We start from the raw sequence: 16585 nt of genomic DNA, 5'->3' as shown, positions 1-16585 counted from the left end.
GGTAACAGTTTCAGTCTGCTATGAGTGACATGTACTGATCAAGCAGAGTTCAGTACAGTGTTCAGAGTCCACTTGTACTGGAGACTAATTTTTTCAATAAGAAAACATACTTCTGGTTCTAGTATGGAGCATGTGATCTTCCAAGTTTAAGTAGGTAGGCAAGTACAGATTCGCACTTCCTTTGGAACAGTTGTGTTTGAGAAAGGAAGAAGTTGAGACCTGCAGGTACAGATTTTCAGAATGGTTTTTACTTGCAGTACACTTAGCATGTTGCTTGTGTAACATTACAGGTAATGCTGTGGTCAGTAATTTGTGCACTTAAAGCTAGGCACTGAATTTTGAAACTTAACTCTGGTAACTGATGTGCCTGGCCTGCTTGATGATAGAAAGCTATCTCTAATCTCACACTGTCAATATGGCTTTAATTAGAATTAGCCTACCACAGAGTACTTTTTGACATACAAGTTTCTATTCTGATGCAGGCACTAACTGATCAACAGCAGTTTGGCAAGGCTGATGAAATGTATGATAAATGCATTGACCTTGAGCCAGACAATGCCACTACATATGTTCATAAAGGGTACGTATTGAGTTTGTAATCCTTTTGGTCAAGGTTAGTTGGCATGTTTAGATGAATCAACCTGAATTGAATGTTTTATTGTGAAAACAACTTAGTGTTAAATATTTTTCTATACTTTCTCTTGACTGAACTGGAAATAAGTTTCAGGAAAGTTTCATTAGTTTCATTCCTAATTACATATCTACTCGAAGTATATCTGGCTTCTACTTTAGCCCTATCTTAATTTCACTTTGTACTGAAGTTTTCTCTTTCATAAATTAACTTGTAACCAGTCTTGAGAGGGATTAGCCTTTCTTTAGAGTCATTGAACTGGTAACATCACCTATTGAAATTGACTTTCTCATACATGTTTTTAAAAGTCACGAAGTTACTGTTACCCTGCATTAGGATTTATATACAGTTGGGATTTTATTTTTGCTTATATGATGAGGGGTTTGGGAAGAGTATGTGAAGTTTGTTCTGAGTTTCCTTTCTCTTCTAGTTTACTTCAGCTCCAGTGGAAGCAAGATTTAGACAAAGGGTTAGAACTCATAAGCAAGGCAATTGAAATCGATAACAAATGTGATTTTGCATATGAAACCATGGGAACTATTGAAGTGCAAAGGTAATGTTGAATTGGAATGTTAAGAGTACTTAGTTGTTTTTGAATTTACAGTAGTCCTTTAGATATCATTATGGATTTTAAGTTGAACAGGCTCCCCACAGAATCGGTCACAGTACCAAGCTTGTTAGAGTTCAAGGAGCATCTGGACAAAGCTTTTAGTCATATGGTTTAGTTTTAGGTAGTCCTTCAAGGAGCAGGGGTTTGGACTCAATTATCCTTATGGATCTCTTCCAACTTAGGATATTCTGTGATTCTGTCTTCTCCTGAGTGGTGTGCAAGGCCAGCTCTTATCTGGAGTCCTGATTTCTGTTCTGTAACTCTTGAGTAAATCCTTTCTTTCTCTATATAGGGCTTATGATCCGACAAGTTACCATGTTCGCTGTTTTCATGCAAATGACTGTGTATGTTTAAATACGTACCTCCTGCATTTAAAATTACTTCCTTAATCATTATTAGGCTTCCTGTATGCCTCATGTAGTGTTTAAACACAACCTTAGTGGACCATTTGTACTGAGGATCCTGAGTTATACTCTCAAGTCTGACAATTTGGGTTTTATTCCAACAGGACTGCAGTTCGCAAGTTCACAGGGTAAAGAGGAAAGACTTAATGCACTGTTCTGTAACAGAGTATTACAGTTATGCAAAAGTTTGGGGTGTAGCTGAGGGTACAGTTGAGTTTGGGTTTTTTACATGCCTAGCCATCAAAAGGACAGACACTTAAACTGTTTCTGTGAAACATTTCCTGATCAAATAATGAGCTCTTGTCTGTGTGCTTGTTTTCCTCCAAAGTATACAAACTCTTTTTTCAAGGGGGATGAGAGTTCATTTAGTTGTCCCATCATTGGTGTCCTGTAGAGAACATTTTATCCCACAGTACCACCTATGGGGGCTCTCAAGAGGAAAGTTATATAACAGCTGTCATAGTTGCTTAGGCTTGTTAACAGCTTCTCTCAGTTTGCTCATCATGATAACAAGCTTTTGTGGTGGTTCCTCCCAAAGTCATTTTAAACTATTAGTAGCGGAGAGTGTAAGTCAGAGGAAAAAAAGATGCTGTAGGGATGAAAAGTTTGTTATGTTGGTCTTAATTGGACTACATTTTGGTTTATTTCAGGGGTAATCTGGATAAAGCCATTGAAATGTTTAACAAAGCTATCAACCTGGCCAAATCTGAAATGGAGATGGCCCACCTCTACTCACTCTGTGATGCTGCCTATGCCCAGACAGAAGTTGCAAAGAAGTATGGATTGAAACCACCAACACTGTAAAGAAACAAGGAGGAAATGACCTTCTAAAGTGAAGTTGCCCACTTCAGTCATCCCTAAAGATGCTGTTGGAGACCATGTTGAATGGTGGAATTTAGTTTTTTCCTGTTTGTGGTGTTGTCATTTGCTACATCTGTTAAATGTTTAGGTGTTGTGGGATTGGTTGTTCAAGGAAGTATGCAGTGTTGCATCTTGTTCTTTCTCCAGTAAAAACCTTAAGGTGTGTTAAGGGAAATGAAGTTGCAGGGGAACAAAAGGAAGATACTTTGGCCATGCAAATAAAAACTTCACACTGGTTCATTTTGGGTGATTATGTTGTGGGCAATTTTTGCTTTATCAACCAATATAACAGCATGTTGGGGTTTTTCCTGTTGATTTTAAGGGTAATACTAGTCAGTGCTGTAAAATAGGTTTCTTTTTTATATGCCGTTAATCTTTGAGGGTTGATTTTAATTTTGCAAAAAGGAAAAAAATAACTTTCAAACTGTTTAATAATAGGGTTTTTTTAAGTCAGATGTGGAGAGAATCCCTGTAAATATATGCAGGCATGCACAATCTTCCCTTAAAGCCCCTCCCACCTTCTGCACACCTTACTTAGAAATAGTCCTGTGGCAGCTATTAGGGAATTAATTTGATAGTCCTTATGCTCACCCCAGAAAGCCCTATCATACTATCTTGGAGAGCAAGTAAATTGATTGGCTTTGGAAAGAGGTCAGGTAACAGTGCTCCAGTGCAGGTTTTACTGGAAGAAAGGCCTTGTTTCTGTGCTGCGGTCCTTACTTGAATGTCACAGGAAATTGTTCTGGAGGGTTCAGAGGGACTTCAAAGAACAGAAAGCACTGCTGGGTGTATTGCTCCCAAGGTAAGGTCTTGCTCGCATATAATCTTTGTTATCTCTGATGCTTCTGCTCAAATGTAACAGCTAATCCACTGAATACTCTTCAGGCTAGAGACTGCAGTGTTCTGATCTGCTCCTTATAACAGATCCTTTGCGGGATTAAATGAGATAAGGATCAAAGCATAGGCTAAAACTTCAAATAATGGATCTAGAATCTGTACTGGTTTTCTTGTTCCTTAGGCTCTGTCTTGTCCAAGATGACAAATACTGTAGAGAGGAAGCACCTGTTATGCAAGTGGCAGATCAGGAAATCATTAAATACCAGTATAAACTGTTTCCCTCCAGCTGGGAACTTCACAGAGGGCTCTCCTGCTTTGGGTTGATCTTTGAATCTGTGGAAGCCAGTCAGTCCATCTCACCTCTCCATGGATTGATGTGGTGGGATCAACCTAATGCCAGTACTTAACTGATGTAGCTTAATTTATTATACGCTAATTTGGGCTTCTTTCCATCCTTAAATTGTCTGTTTGCTTGTGCTGAATTGGCTACTGTATTTCAGCTTTTAAAGAAATGAATCATGCTGTGGTCAAACTATTGTTCTTTAGTTGTGCCACCACATAGCAGCAGCTTGACCTTGCTTTCTCCCAGCAACTACAATGAGAATTCAAATGGTGGAGAGTAGACATAAAGATTTAATCATTATATTTTAACTAGCTCAGTAGGTGATCTGAAATCATAGCACTGGTGTAGAATTGAAGTCAGTGGAAGGTACTGGCAGCTTCTAAGGACACTTCACATAATGAGTGTCAGCTCTCTTCTGGAACTTCCAACCTCTGCACTGATGACCTGAGAATAAAAATACGCCAGACTGACTTGTGTCCTCCTGAGGAGTTTTTATTCGCATGGCCTTACTTACATTGTCATTTTTCCTCCTCACCCCACCTGTACCCCATTACTTACCCCACCCAATCAATTAAGGGAAAAAAGCATGTGCTGTTGAACACTAGCATTCCAAATCATCACAGACTTTTGCCTGTTCTTGAACTAGTTTGAAACTGCACTGAAAGGGTGCATTGTCTGTATTTTTTTTTGTAAATGATATATTACCTGTAAACTGAAAAAAATAAATATTACCTTCAACTATGTCTCTCTGACATGTATAAGAACAGGTTTTGATGAAAGTGTTCTGCAGTGGTGCTCTCTGTTCTTATTTGAGGTTTCTCTGACTCTGGGAAGAATAATGATGACTGACTCCCTCTCATCTTCTCCCACTTCAACCTTCAAGAAAAAATGAGACATGGAATTAACAAGTCTTTTCTCTATGACTGCATCCATCACCCACAGAGATATGATTTTGAGAGCTGAATATTACAGGGAAAAAGGAAATCCAGCCAGGAAAGCTGGGAGTCTGGTGGCTAACACCTCAGTGAATCAGTTTAGTGAATGGCTGATACAGTTAAGGGTTTACTTGAAGCAGGTGTGCATGGGAACTGCACGCAAAGCTTCCTTTAGTAGGGATGGAAAGCTAAAGTGAAACAAGTATTGCTGCTATTTAAACAAAATAAATCTATTGAAACATAGGAAGCTGATAGTGAAAGCTTGGATAAACCTCGTGTAGTCCAGGCACTCCAGGAAGTCACTTCTACACATAGTTGTCTTGTGTTCTAATTCTGATCATATAAAAATCCCTGTTGTTCATCTTGGAGACAGCTTTGCCAAAGCAGAGATTAGAAGTTGTGACTTGAATTACTAGGATCTAATTGTAGATTGAAAGTAAAGAGGGAACTAACATACACTAGGGAGCTGTACTGTAACTTATTTTGGGATTACTGAGAGCAGCTTAGGTGGAGCTTTAACCAAGGTTCCCACCTGCACTGGTAATAACACTGCCTGATACAATAGGCATTGCTGTGTTTTCTGTTGTTTCTTCAAAAAGACTTTAAATTATTGCAGGCTGAAATTCTGGAGCTATTTCAGGTTTGTTACTGGCTGTTTTTCTGTACTTAAAGAATATGGGTGCATATTTATAATACAGATAGTTAAAGTGCCTGTTTTGTACCAACAGAGAGATTGAGTAGGGACTGCTTCAGGTATTACTTAGCTGATAATGGGTATTGCACCTTTTTTCACTGAACCCCACAAAATTCAGTCCCATCTGTATTGCTTCTGAGTGGGTCACACTGGAGATCCCTTAAAACATCCTGCTAAACTTATGGTGCTTAGAAGCTGTTCTGACAGGCTGAAGAGGATTGAGCTCATGTCTCCTCTTCAGAAAAGTTCACTGAAGTAGCTCACTAGAGATACTCAGACACTCTCCCCTATTGCTTGTGCTGACTGCACTTTGCATTTTTCAGATTCAGGGGTCAGCCTATGAGAATTCTGCACTATAATTCTCCAAAGGCAGTAGTTAGCTCCGGCTCTGCTGCATGTTATACTATTAAGAGGGGAGGGAAGGGGAAGACAGGTGGAGTAGTTCAGAAACATGGATGTGTAATAGCTGCTGTGATTCAGAAGTTGGAGCCCAGTGATGGCCGTCATGGATGCTATTGGCTGAGAATGTGGGAGGCACTAATCTAATGCAGGAAACTTGCCTCAAATTGTAATTGTTTTTTAAATATTTATTTTTCAACAAATCTTCATTTCACTTTATGCTCCATGGCTTGTTTCTTAAAGAGTTCCAGTACAGTATGTACACCAAAATGCAGCAAAAAATTACAGACCAAACAAACTGCCTGCTGGAATAGGTAATGCCATGGTGTGGAAAGGTGTGACCTGTCTTTTGAAGGGAAAGAAGCCTCAGGGTTAATTTTCCTCACACAGACATAGCTTGTTCCAGAGAGGCCAAAATAACATTAAAAAATGGGTCAGGAGAGAAGCTGTGGGAAGAGGAGGATGGCTAAACATAAAAAGGTAAGGTGGTTTTGAGGGAAACTGGCAGCTACAGCAAGACAACCCTCTCCATTTTGTATTCTGAAATCTTTAGCCTTACTGCTTTACCATTTTTGCTGATGAAAAACTAAAAGCCTAGTGGTAAGGGCTGGTTTTAAGCATTTAAAGCTACCTTTAGTAATCAGTTTAAGCCTTCAGCAAGAGCAATCATGTGAGGAATGTTTCCATTTGCTTTGGTAGCAATAACGCATTTAAACACTGAGCAGTTAAAGTACCTGTCTTTACAAAGATGGTGGGCAAAAAGACTTCAGTCAGTGCAGTAAGTTTTCTAACCCTTTGACTGACTCCTTTCACCCTTTTCGGGTGAAGACTGCCAGGCAGCAAAATTAAAACCTAGTCAGACATTGTATTAAAGACGCAGTATACAGAGCAAAGGTGTGCATCATGCGAATTGCTTTAACAGTAACCTGCACCACTTCAGTACCAAACAAGAATTGCAGTAAGGAGAATTTAATACATATATTTGAGGAAAGACATGAGCCAAACCCTGTTACAGATTCTTCTATAGTAGTACTCCAGTCTGGCAGCTTCTTGGATTGTTACCCCTAAATCATGCAGGGCAGGATTTGGCCTGTTTTGCTTAGTGTATGAAATTTTAAGCTTTCCAAGTATAGATGCTGGGCATTCAGGGAACTTTAAGGCACATACAGCTGAGAGGTGGAAGAACCGTGCTTCTAGATTATTTGATAATTCATTGAAATGTTTGTAATACAAAAGCTGACTGACTTCAGGGGACAAGGTTCCCATTTCTATGTTCCACACAAAAACTCCCCAAAAGCTAACTAAACCACTGTGATATGTAAAAAGAAGTATTAACTATTACTGTGTTGAATTGATTTTACCTCCATCTTTAGCATAGCTGTTAAACTAGTATGAAATACTAGAGTACAAGAAGAGATAGAAAAGTTGTATTTGGATCAATTTTAGAATTACACCAGCAAATTTTTTGTTTGTGTTGGCTGGTTGGTTTTTTGGGCTGTTTTTGGTGGCTGTGGGGTTTTCTGGTTTGTTTCTTTGATGGTTTGTTGTTTTGTTTTTTTAATTTTTAAATTAACTGGCACATGTAGCAGTAGATTGTGGAACAGCTAATAAAGGAAGCCTTCCAAAGATGAAAGCAGCAGCCATTTTGCCAACTTCACCCTCCTATTCACCCAGCTTCACTTTTTCATCTCTATGCCATAGAGATCACAACGTTTCTGGCTTAAAATAGGAATCTGTTGACGTATTTCTGCAAGTTTCTTCAGATCTGCAGGGGAGGAAAGAAAGAGCTATTAGAGCAACAGTCAAAAAAGACAACTCCTGACTTGCTCTGGGGTAAGGCAAGGAAAAGAGCAGCTTTCATGGAGAATGGGCCTGCAGAGCACTGCAGCTAGGCAGCAAGGACTGAAGGAAACCTCGACTTTGGTCTTTCCTGAGATGGCAGCTTCCTCATAAGGAAGGAAATTGGAAGAGAGTAGTCAAGGGCTGCTTGTTCTTGCTTTCATCTAGCAACAGAGAAGGCATCAGACACTGCATCATTTAACTGCACATGCAAGCCTGCAGACTTACAAAACTGTCTCTCCTTAGTCTCATGACCTGTGCTCAAGAAAAAAGCAGGGAAATAAAAAAAGAACAAAACCCAAACCCTTGATCCTTACCTATATCTGTGTATAAAACTGTTTCCTCAGCCCCAGCTTTGGCTATGACTTCACCCCTGCAAAATGAAGCACATTTGTTCACAGCATTAAAAGAGACCTTAAGGCATCAGTCCAGTTGGTGCTGTTTGTACAAAGTGGAGTTTCTTCCCTTGATGTCTACAGCTGTAAAGATAGGCTGTCCTAGAAATAGCATCACAATTCGTAAGTCTGGCATGACAGAAATGGCTTCCAGGCTTTATATGTGATACATATTATATGTGACATATGCATACTTTACTTAACACAAGGGTGTTTCCAGGCATCAGGAATCATCATAAAGGCAACTATAAGACTCTATGCATGTCAGCATGCAATATACCTCAAGGGGCAAGAAACAACTTCACCAGGGACAACCACATGTGGCAAAGACTAACCTCTTCTTTCAAATCCTGCTGGCTTTTAAGAGGAATATACTTTTACTCTGCATAAGCTATTGAATGTTATTTATCCTGTCTCTCACTAGGTGTTCTGTGACTGCTTTCATCATACAAAATTAAAAGTTCAAGACACAGATAAAGCTTTTCTTACTTTGCAAATCATCTGGAGAGAATAAATCATCAGTGGATTTCTCTGGAAGAGAAGTAACTGCTTGAAGATTTGGTCACTTTTACCTCCTGGGCACCTGTGTAACTTCTGCTTAAGTCAAAATATGTTTCTTGCCTAGCTGAAGACATTCTTCTTGTTCTTTTTTATGTCAAAGCAGTGTTATTTGAAGAAACTGAATAGTTTTGTGTAAGTAAGTAATTTCAGATGGTTCAGTTCTGCACAGAGAATTACCATAATGCATAGTACATAACTGACTGATCTTCAGGGACAAGTTGAAAAGGTTAGCAGCTTAACTAATGCTAAAATTAAGTACCTTTCTTGCTACCAAAAAGAATACATACAAAAAACTAGTTTTGGTCTCCTTCTCATTTTTCAGTCAGTTTTAAAGCATGTTTTTGAAAATACAGGCTTAAGTCTTAGGTATTTCTTACCAAGAACTTGACGTTTTGAAGAGTAGTTGGAAATGTGGGACTGAAGTGTTATGGCCAGGTAAAACTTACCTTTTAAACAAGAAAAGGTGGGGGTTTGTTTTTGTTTTGTTTTCTGAACTCACCATGGATTTACTACAGTGCTGTGTCCCCAGGCAACATAGGATGCTTTTTCATCTCTTGCAGGAGATACTGTAGCTACATAGACCTGATTATCAACAGCTCTGTGTTCACAGGAAAATAATGGAAAAAAGTGAGTAGATTTTTTTTTTAATACCACCAATTTATTAAGCAGAAGAGAAAGAATTCACTCTGAAGGATAAGCTATATATCCTTTTAAAGAGTAGCAATACTGTAATTGATATAATGGTCAGAGAAAGCTGAAGACCCTAGCACCTGCTCCAGAGTTAAGCGGGTAGAATGTAGCAAAGTTGATTGAAGCTGACCAAATGATTAAGTAATACCGCATTTGGGAATCTCAGAGTCTATTCCTATCTGTAGTTAGACCAGTTATCAAACTGTTATCAGCTCTTCAGTCTAGAATTTGTTTGTGAGGGGTGCTTACAGAGTCATGGGGAAAAGGCCCTTGTAACTGCATAGAGGCTGACAGGAGTGAAGGATAAGCATTTACTGCTTTTCTCCTTGACAGCAAAATCATTTTGGTGTCTGATACAAGGCTTGAGGAATGGCAGAGCTCTGACAACAGAGTGGCCCTGAAGCACCATTCCTGGTGCATAGTGTGATTTGGAACACAAGAAGAGCTGGGTTCTGTGTGCTAAAGCTCCCTCTGGAACAGGAGGATATGCTGTTATTTGTTCTTACCGCCCTCTTTGTAGCAGTTCCCAATGGGCTGGTCCTGTTGTCAGGTTAAAAGCCCCTGGATAGATCAGCAGCTGGCAACCTTTAGTAAAAGAAAATTAGAACCCAACCATGATTAAGGGGAAAATGATGTACCCTAGAGTTGTCCTTCACATTGAGACTCAAGGCAAGGTTTCTTACAGTATCGCTCAAAATGGAACCAGAGCCTGTCCATGTTTACACATGTAATTACTCATGTCAGCAAATCCCTGTGATACATTACCGAAAGCGGGGATATCCCCATCTCCATCACTCCGCTGGCGAATGTGTATCCGGAAATGACTGCTAATTCACTCAAGGAGAACACACACTCATTTCAATAACAAACCCTCAGCCACAAGAAATATTCAGTGCTACTGGGTGCGGGCAAGAGTGCCTGATCACATACAGTATGTACCACCCTGAAACAGCTCGGCACAGTTCAGACCTTATGGCTAACCGTGCTCCTTTTGGTGACCCAGCCTCACCTTTCTGTCCGTAGACTTGAGCCATCTCAGCAAATCTGATATCATAGCAGATGCCCAGGCCCACTTTACAGTATGCTGTTCTCAAAATACAAGAGACAACAGTCATATTCCTATCAGAAGTACATGAAAGCAATAACACCCCCTGCCAGCTGTTATTTTACATGTCTTACAGTAACAAGAGAAGCTATATTTAAATGCGTATCCTTATCTGTAACAAGCATTGGCTATTTGTGGGGGAGAATTCATGCTTCATGATGACAAGAAAACTGAGAAGCAATCTATCCTTCAAAAACAACCATTTCCACAAAATCATGTTAATGCAGGTCTGTGTGTAATGCATTTCTCTCTGATTTAGCTGCAGGTTTTCCGTTTGTTTTCTTCTCAAGAAAACAAGCACTCACTGCTCTTCATGGACTAAAGAATGTAGCTGATTCAAGAATGTTGGAATGGGATTTACAGTCTCCATTATTATATCATCCTCACATGAAACAACTTGCCAGCGTAGCTGTTTGCTACGTATATTCTTTCTCAAGGCATGTTCTATAGGAACCATTTTAAAGATGTAACTGCTATTAAAAAAAAAAAACAAACAAACCAGTAACTTCTCTTTAGCAAGTCAATAGGACTTTTATTTATTAAGAGAAGTGCCATGATGTATGCTTCAACCCTTTCTACTCTGTCCCTCAGCAATCACTTGCTCCAAACAACACTGCCTCTCTAAAAGTTTCAGAAGTGACCTACACACTTGGAACAAACTTAAACTGTATTTGCCATGGTTTTCAAATGCCTGACATAAATCTGTTTGTTAGTCTAAAAATCCATTGAGATGACTCAGTTCTCATGACTGAGAACTCCTGTAGTGTTTCTGTGGTAGAAGTCCTTAAAGAAAGAGCTTGTCTTATACTCACGAGTATCAAACATGGAGAAACTATTCCCTGGACTCAGTGTTTCAGACTCTTTGAACTGTATCTTCCCAGGAACATTAATGTCAAACAAATGAACCTGTAATTATTGTACAATTAATAACAATTTCTGTTCTTGGTACTTCAGTTGTTTTCTACTGGGTGTGTGTTTTCTAGTTATCATTATCTAGACTTCTCTTTTGTCAGGATCTCAACTAAACATTGCTTAAGATTGTAAAATCTGCTAAAGATGATTTAAAGCAGTTTCTTTCTTTACAGAAATACACGTGTCTGAAGCTATTTGGGGATAAAAAAGCCCAACCCTCCCCAACCACCCCCCACCCTCCAAAACAAACCCAACCCAGTTTTCTCAGCATCTGGGAAAAGCCAGTTATGCCTTCTGCATTTTGTCATCCTTGCCCAGAACAAATTTATGACTGCCTTTGGAAGGAGTGCTTACATGTCCCAAATAAAATTCACATGCAGTTTTACTGACAGTACACAGCTTATTTATTAATGCAAGATTCTACTACTGCCCATCACCTTCAGGCACAGACAAAGTAATTTGTTTAACACTGCTGAGAAACCTTCTAATGACAACATTCTGCCATCTTACCTTCCTGTGCTTTGCCAGCATCGCACCATCAGGCCCAAAGACAGCACATGTATTATACAGTTTTCCACAATCCTCTTCTGGAATGGATCCTTTATAAAGATGAGAACAAAGATTCCACCCACTGTATTATATAGAATTATGATCCAGTGGCATTAATAGACATGGCCCATTTTTTCCCTCAATGAGACAGGTTACCAAGAGTAAACTACCTCCAACAAGATATATGCTGCACTCCTTTGCGACTTCTGAGAGCTTTTGTGTTGATTCCCCAGGTATCTTCTCTGCATACTCCTTGAAGTATTTGGTTCCATAGGGAGAATTAAAGCATTCCTGGAATTCAGGGAAAAAAAAATAACAAAACAGTTAAAATCCAAAAATCCAGTAACACCACCGCAAAGAGATGTACTTAATCTTTTAACTGTTCTTCATCAGTGTTCTCATTCAATCTTTAGTTACAGGAGTTTAGTTTAAAGGAGCTCAATAAGCAAACCAGAACCTTTAACAATTAGAGAAAATGCAGTAGGTGTGTTGGTGTGACTGCATGCCAAACAGAATGTGAGCTAGGAGCATCGTGCAAGCTGCAAGTAACAAGACTAGCACATTTATCAGTCTAGACTTAGCAAGATCACAAGGGATGTTCTTATCAGATCAATGAACCAAGTTTCACCTAGCTTGTTTGACAAGTTACAAGCCAAATAAATCCTCTCAAAACTGAGATGCTCATATCCATCCACAGCCCATGATGTCTTCATTTATAAAAAGACTTATGCAAAAGCACGCATTTCTCAAAATTACTTATTCTTTGCTAAAAGAAATAAAAATAAATCCTTCAAACACCATTTCCTCAAAACTGAACAGCATCTTCTGTCCTAGGCTCAAGTTAAAGATTTGCTATCCCTCAAAACCAGGCATGTAATCTTTACACAGTAAGATTAACAGAGCAGTTTAGATGTCTAAACTACATGGCTAAAAGCTGTTTGAGATGTCCAAGATATCCAAAACTTTTACTCTGGACTATATTTAGCAGCTCTGTGAGGATGTGTGACACCCCCCAACACTTTTTTTGTCCCCTAAGGGAGTACAGATGAAGGCCACAGGTAGGCTGTCAAACAGTACCAGCACCTACTCTTCGGCAGGCGATTCTCAGCCCAAGCATCTGCCTCAATTCTTACCTCTGCACACTGGAAGTTGTAACAAAACACATCAAATACCACTACCTGCCCCCTAAAAAGGATGAAAATAAAAATAAAAAAAAAAAAATCAAGCTGTGAATAGCACAATAAAAATTTATGCCTTAACCACTCAGGCAAACTTCCTAATAACTGCAGAGGATTCTACTGAGCTGAATAAATAAATCAAAATTGGATGGACTTTTTTGCCGCCATATACACTCAATAGACCAAGCAAGATGCGAGCTAATCCACAGCAGAGTCTGTACACAGAAGGGGCAGAAGGGAAGTCTCTGCAGGTTGTCAAATGAGCTTCCCAGGCTTTTGAAAATGCAGGACTGAACTCCAAGGAAGTGAAAGCAATGCCAGCTGCCCCCACCTGCATCTAGCCCCTTACAGTATTAGTGAGGGTGGGACTGAAACCATGGGCTCAAGAGGACAGGGAGAGCTCTATGCAAGCTTGTAGTAGCAGTGCATGAGGTTCCTCCTAAGCTGATGCTGGAACAAAACTGTAGAATGTCTGCACAGATGACCCACTTCTGTGCTCTCCAAAACTGTAGAATACAGGGATAGAACTTTGAATTGCTTTTTATCAATTTCTAGATTCAAATGTATTTTGTTTTTATTTCCCTATCCATACGCATTACAAATTGTTTTTCTCTCACAAATTTTTCCTGCTTCAGAAATGAAAAAAAAAAAATAAATCTAACAGATCAAGGCTAACATGTCACAGGAAAACTGCCATATGCCTCTGCAGAAGTGTAGATTATATAGTCACTGCAAGTTACTTCTTTCTATAATGTGACTTAAAAAAAAAGTGCAGAGAATATTTCATGCCCACATCCTAATGCCAGAACAAAATTTACCTCCCAAAAGCCTGTGAAAAGCTTGCCCTTGCTTTACAGGTTTTCCTCTACAAGCATAGATTATCATTGGCAAAGTGAGTATCTTAACTAAATAGGTCTGGAAAACTCAATGTTTGTACACGTGATGAAACTAGCAAGTACTGGATAATCTCTATGGTTATTCTGGCTCTGCCAGAATAATCAAAGGTCACATTTGCAACACAAGAACTGTTAGCAGAGAGGAACTGTGAAGGTTTGTCCTGCCTGTGACAGCAGGGGGAAAACATTCTGACTGTAAAGCATTCAGACTAAAAGTTCATCCACAGAAGAACTCTGCACTTCTGAGTCAGAGGCTTCAGGGCACAGGGGTAACGCATGTACCCCCAGGAAGAGAGGAAAAAGCTCCAAGCTGCACTGGGAAGGTTACCTCCCTGCCAGCACCCTCATCTGTGCGAGAATTCAGCAAGGTGATACTGACTGAAGTCCAGAAAGTAAATCAGAAATTATCACTAATTTTAAGTAACTATTTATGATCCCACAAAACGAAGTCACAAGACAAATGTTTTTAATCATAACTCAGCCACGGATTACCTGTTAGAAATGTCTATCGTGTTTCTCATATACTATCTAATCTGGAACAATTACAGCAAAAAGAGTCACTGTATACCTGTTCTCTTTCATTTTCATACCAACATACTTTAACTGAAAATTGCCTTTCCTTACACTTGTAGCACAGAAGGCTTCTGCAAAGACTCAAACCACAGTGCCACTTTGGTGAAACCAGAACATACCTGTAACAGAACGGCCTGGGATTTAAACCAGCAAAAACTTAATCAGATTCTTATACTACAAGAAAAAAGACAGCGCTTCCTTCTTCCTCCCTCCCTCTTAAGTATGCCTCTAGACAGAACCCTGCCTGTTTTTTTGTTTTTCTTAATTTGGAGCCTCATACAGGCATCTAAGCTATCCAGAGAGAAATAGGAATACATAATACATTAGTAACACCAGAAAGGGGTTTCCAAGGGTTTGAGTTACAGGTACTATGTAGACCATGATCTGTACTCACAGGAAGAGCTACAACTTTGGCTCCTTTAGCTGATGCTTCTCTCACCAGCCCACAGGCTCGTTGAAGGTTCTCCGATTTAATAGCAGATACATGGAGCTGAATAAGAGCTAGGCGGAAGTCTAATGGCCAAAAAGAAAAACTTGGTCAGAATTCCCCCAGGAAAAAATCTTCAAAATTTCAATTCAGTAATGAGCATATAACAAAATAGATTTACTTATATATTGACATACGTCATTTTGCAGTCCACCTATGACTCTGGAAACAGTCTCTTAACACAGGGAGAACATGTTACTTGCTCCATGAGCTGTTTTGTTGTGCCCATCCCCTGATGAGCACTGCGTGTTCTAAAATGCTTCTAGCATTTGCCTATTTAATTTCTTTTTTAAGAAAGACTTCATAAAGAGAAGTACCCCGGTTTCACAGCACCTCTCTTCCCTGGAAAACTCCCATGTGATGCACTCAGAGACCACTGTAACATATAGAAAAAGCTGCAAGCAATACACAGCCTCGCTGGTCAGGTAAACAGGAAGAAGTGATTCAAGTGAGACTCAGTATTTGTCTTATTGAGTAAACAAGGCTTCACTGAGATTTTGAATAGATGTAATCACAGTTGGCTTCCAGACCTAGATAACCATATTGGGAATGTGTCTAAAACTTTCCTGTATTTGTTGCACATGTTCAGATAAATCTGACACCAAAAAGATTTACATTTTGGCATAAATTCACTTCCGAAAACAAACAAACAGAAAACAAAGCCACAAAACAAAAAGCCCCAAACCATCTACTAAGAAAAATATTAACTAGCTTTCTTCTCATAATGTTTCAAACACCAGGAAGCCATTAAACTTATTTTCCCTTCCCTACCCCTCAGTTTTGGAGTTTGTTAAAAGGGCAGAATTAAAGCTCAGCCACAACAGAATACATGTTTTTGTGTCCATAGTTTTGTTTAAAAACGATCAGATGTAGAAGTAACAGAGAAACGTTCAAAAGTGCTGCGGAGGTCCAAGATCTCTCCTTCCAGCCTTGCTAAGCTGCCTCTAAAACTTCCTTAAAAGCAATTCTTAGGATAAGCTATAGCAGTGCAAACCATAACCAAATGAAAGTGTCTCAGAGTAAAAGAACAGTTCGTATTTCTATCACCATGAAGCAGGGTTTTGAAAAACACCAGCAGCTACGCTTCTCTCGCTTGTTTCAGATCGCATTCCTCGACAAGCTGATCACTGCACCAGTGCCGGGAGATGCACCCACAGCGGCTCCGGGACTGACCCGTAGCAAGGCGAGCAGCTGTCTCTGGCTAAGGCTGAAGGGCCGCGTCCAGCTGTGCCACAGCACTGAGCTCCTGGAACACCGGCCACGTCTGCAGCCGCCTGGTTGCGTCCAGTCAGCCGAAGGTGAGGGTCCAGCGGGGACAAAGAGGCGCCGGCAGCGGCTCGGGGCGGGCCCAGCGGGCTGGGGACAGGCGGTGGCTCCGTGGAAAGGTCGGGGGTGAGCGGGGAAGCCGGCACTAGGCAGCGGCACCAGGCAGCGGCACCTCTGACCGGCTGAGGCCTGGGGCGGGAGGCCGGAGCCCCGCCGGAGAGGCAGGTTCAGTGCCACCCCGGCCCTTCTCCCCCACGCCACGGGCCGGTGCGGGGACCCAACCGGTAGGGACATGGGGGAGCGTGAGAAGAAAAGGAGAGGATTCTGTGATTCCGTGACCCACTCCTCCGCGCCCGCCCCCACTCACTGGCCATGGCTCCGTGCACCGCCTGCATTCCCGAGCGTCCCGGCTCCACCCTC

General features: G+C 40.5%; 2 protein-coding genes across 2 annotated transcripts in view; one reads left to right on the top strand and one right to left on the bottom strand.

Moving 5' to 3' along the window:
• Window positions 1–4427, top strand: part of TOMM70 (translocase of outer mitochondrial membrane 70) — a 23561-nt gene extending 19134 nt beyond the window's left edge. The window contains exons 10-12 of the mRNA XM_034059963.1: window positions 483–580; window positions 1062–1184; window positions 2296–4427. Of these exons, the coding sequence (XP_033915854.1) occupies window positions 483–580; window positions 1062–1184; window positions 2296–2449 (375 nt within the window). The 3' untranslated portion in view covers window positions 2450–4427. The remainder of the gene's footprint in view (window positions 1–482; window positions 581–1061; window positions 1185–2295) is intronic.
• On the bottom strand, window positions 3957–16585 carry NIT2 (nitrilase family member 2). Its single transcript, XM_031051356.2, has 11 exons — window positions 16533–16585; window positions 14807–14925; window positions 11936–12056; window positions 11727–11815; window positions 11117–11210; window positions 10209–10283; window positions 9706–9784; window positions 9009–9107; window positions 7871–7926; window positions 4419–7479; window positions 3957–4130 (listed from the first exon to the last, which is right to left on the bottom strand). Exons 1-10 carry the CDS (start codon window positions 16558–16560, stop codon window positions 7391–7393), a joined length of 849 nt encoding a protein of 282 aa, XP_030907216.2. The 5' UTR covers window positions 16561–16585; the 3' UTR covers window positions 3957–4130; window positions 4419–7390.

Source organism: Melopsittacus undulatus, chromosome 2, assembly GCF_012275295.1.
Source record: "Melopsittacus undulatus isolate bMelUnd1 chromosome 2, bMelUnd1.mat.Z, whole genome shotgun sequence".
In the NCBI taxonomy this organism is placed as follows: domain Eukaryota; kingdom Metazoa; phylum Chordata; class Aves; order Psittaciformes; family Psittaculidae; genus Melopsittacus; species Melopsittacus undulatus.
This window is presented reverse-complemented; position numbering and strand designations above follow the sequence as displayed.